The sequence below is a fragment of the Teleopsis dalmanni genome, chromosome 1 (assembly GCF_002237135.1).
Source record: "Teleopsis dalmanni isolate 2A chromosome 1, ASM223713v2, whole genome shotgun sequence".
Classification (NCBI taxonomy): domain Eukaryota; kingdom Metazoa; phylum Arthropoda; class Insecta; order Diptera; family Diopsidae; genus Teleopsis; species Teleopsis dalmanni.
The window spans coordinates 154,524,431-154,526,447 of NC_051846.1; the positions used below are offsets into that span (position 1 = coordinate 154,524,431).

At 32.3% G+C, this 2,017-nt stretch overlaps 1 protein-coding gene across 1 annotated transcript; it reads left to right on the forward strand.

Moving 5' to 3' along the window:
• The first annotated feature begins 252 nt into the window (after window positions 1–252).
• On the forward strand, window positions 253–693 carry LOC119666484. The gene has a single exon (XM_038075762.1). The coding sequence runs from the start codon at window positions 253–255 to the stop codon at window positions 691–693; it is 441 nt and encodes a 146-aa protein (XP_037931690.1).
• The last annotated feature ends 1,324 nt before the right edge of the window (window positions 694–2,017 follow it).

Here is a 2,017-nt window from a genome sequence, read left to right on the forward strand (position 1 = left end):
TTCACATGGATATATGTTAGTAGATCCGCTACCAGAATTTCAAGATTACAGATATGTTTTCACCTGTATTGATAGATTTTCAAGATGACCAGAAGTAATACCTATTATAGACATAACAGCGGAATCAATCGCAAATGCTTTTATGCAAACGTGGATTTCAAGGTTTGGAGTGCCGAACCAAGTAGTCTCTGATCAGGGTAGACGTTTGAATAACAACTATTTCGCGAATTAACAAAACGCTTGGGTATAAAAATGATTCATACTACAGCATATCATCCGCAATCGAATGGTCTAATTGAAAGATGGCATAGAACATTTAAAGCCGCTCTAAAATGTCACAAAAAGAAGAACTGGGTGGAAGCACTACCGTTGGTATTATTAGGACTGAGATGTAAGATTCTACAAAATGAGAACGTTTCAATTGCAAAAATGGTTTACGGTTCTACAATCAAACTTCCTGGTGATTTATTCGAAACGCATAGTAAGATACCTCCTACAACTGAATGGATGCATAATGTCAGAAATAACATGAATAATCTACAACCAGCTGTTACAACTCACAATTCAAACCAAAAGGAGTTTATCCATTCAGAACTCAATAAATGTTCATTTGTTAGATGTGATGCCGTAAAAAAACCACAGCAAAATCCTTATAACGGACCGTGTAAAGACTGGAAAGTGCAAAAACGATAGTTCGCTCTATAACTTCACTAGGGACGGAGTACTATAATGGATACATACGCTTAACAAGTTAGAACATATGAATAGTTGAAACATGAACTGCAGAGCATATATAAATAGTTTAGTTAGTTTAGAAAATATGTTTCAGTATTTGAATTCGAACACGAAAGGTTCGTCTTAAAATTTAAGCGCAAGCAAACAGCTACAGTACAGTGTAATAAAAAAAAATAAGATTAAATTCAAATTCTCGGAAGAAACATTCAAAAATAATTTAAAAAATAAGAATTGCAACTGCAACTGAAGTGTAGTGTATACCTGAAAAGTGTTTATGAAGAGAAAAATCGCCAGAGACGATAAAAATTAAATCCTAAAATTTCAGGCAAGTGTCGTGTATACCTGCATACAAGAAAATAATTAAAAAAAAATCGAAAGTGACGATAATAAAAATAATAAAAGAAAAAAGGTGTCTTAAAAAAAAGAAAAATTGGTTACCTTAATTAACCAACCGTGATAAAAAAAAAGTGTTGTGCATACCTGATAAATAGGTATTAAAAGAAAAAAAAAAAAATCAAATCAAAATTAATTTAACAAATAAATAAAAAACAAGAAATAAATTAACAAATAAAATAAGAAAAGAGACGTTTTCTAGGACACAAAAACATACAATTACTAAAAGTAAGTTACAATAATTCAATATATTACTCACCAAATTTTATCCTTATTTACAACTATTTATATTGTTATTTTTTATTACTACGTTATTACTTTATAATATTATTATTTATTTTCAATTATATATAATTATCAACATTCTCAGTATTAAATATTAAAAACTCCATTATTAAATAAATTCTCAATGGACTCAGCTTTACAGTCATTAAATGAACAAATTATAAGTTGTCGACCATGGTCGATATCTTACAGAAGGACTTAGCGGCCGAAAGGGCCGCAAAGCAGGAGATGGAAAAACTCTATTTTTCCGAGAGGGCCACTCTTAACAAAACTATCCAAGCCCTCACAGAAAAACTTAATAATCTGAATACCTCCCCAAAAAAGTCCAATAAACGGACTAAATTGAACTCTCCATCGCCTTCCCCATCGCGTAAAACAAACAGTCCTTCACCTTCCAAATCTAATAGACGGGATACACCATCACCCACAAGATCGGATAGTACAGAAACTTTATCAGAGTCTGATGAACAAATGTCGTCTGACTCAGACCGGGAATACAACGAAGAATTCCCAGAAATGACTGTGGTTGTGTCTAAACGACAAAAAAAAATTCAAAAGAAAAGGCTCAAGGATACATCCACAAACGAGCAAAGGACACCTCAGG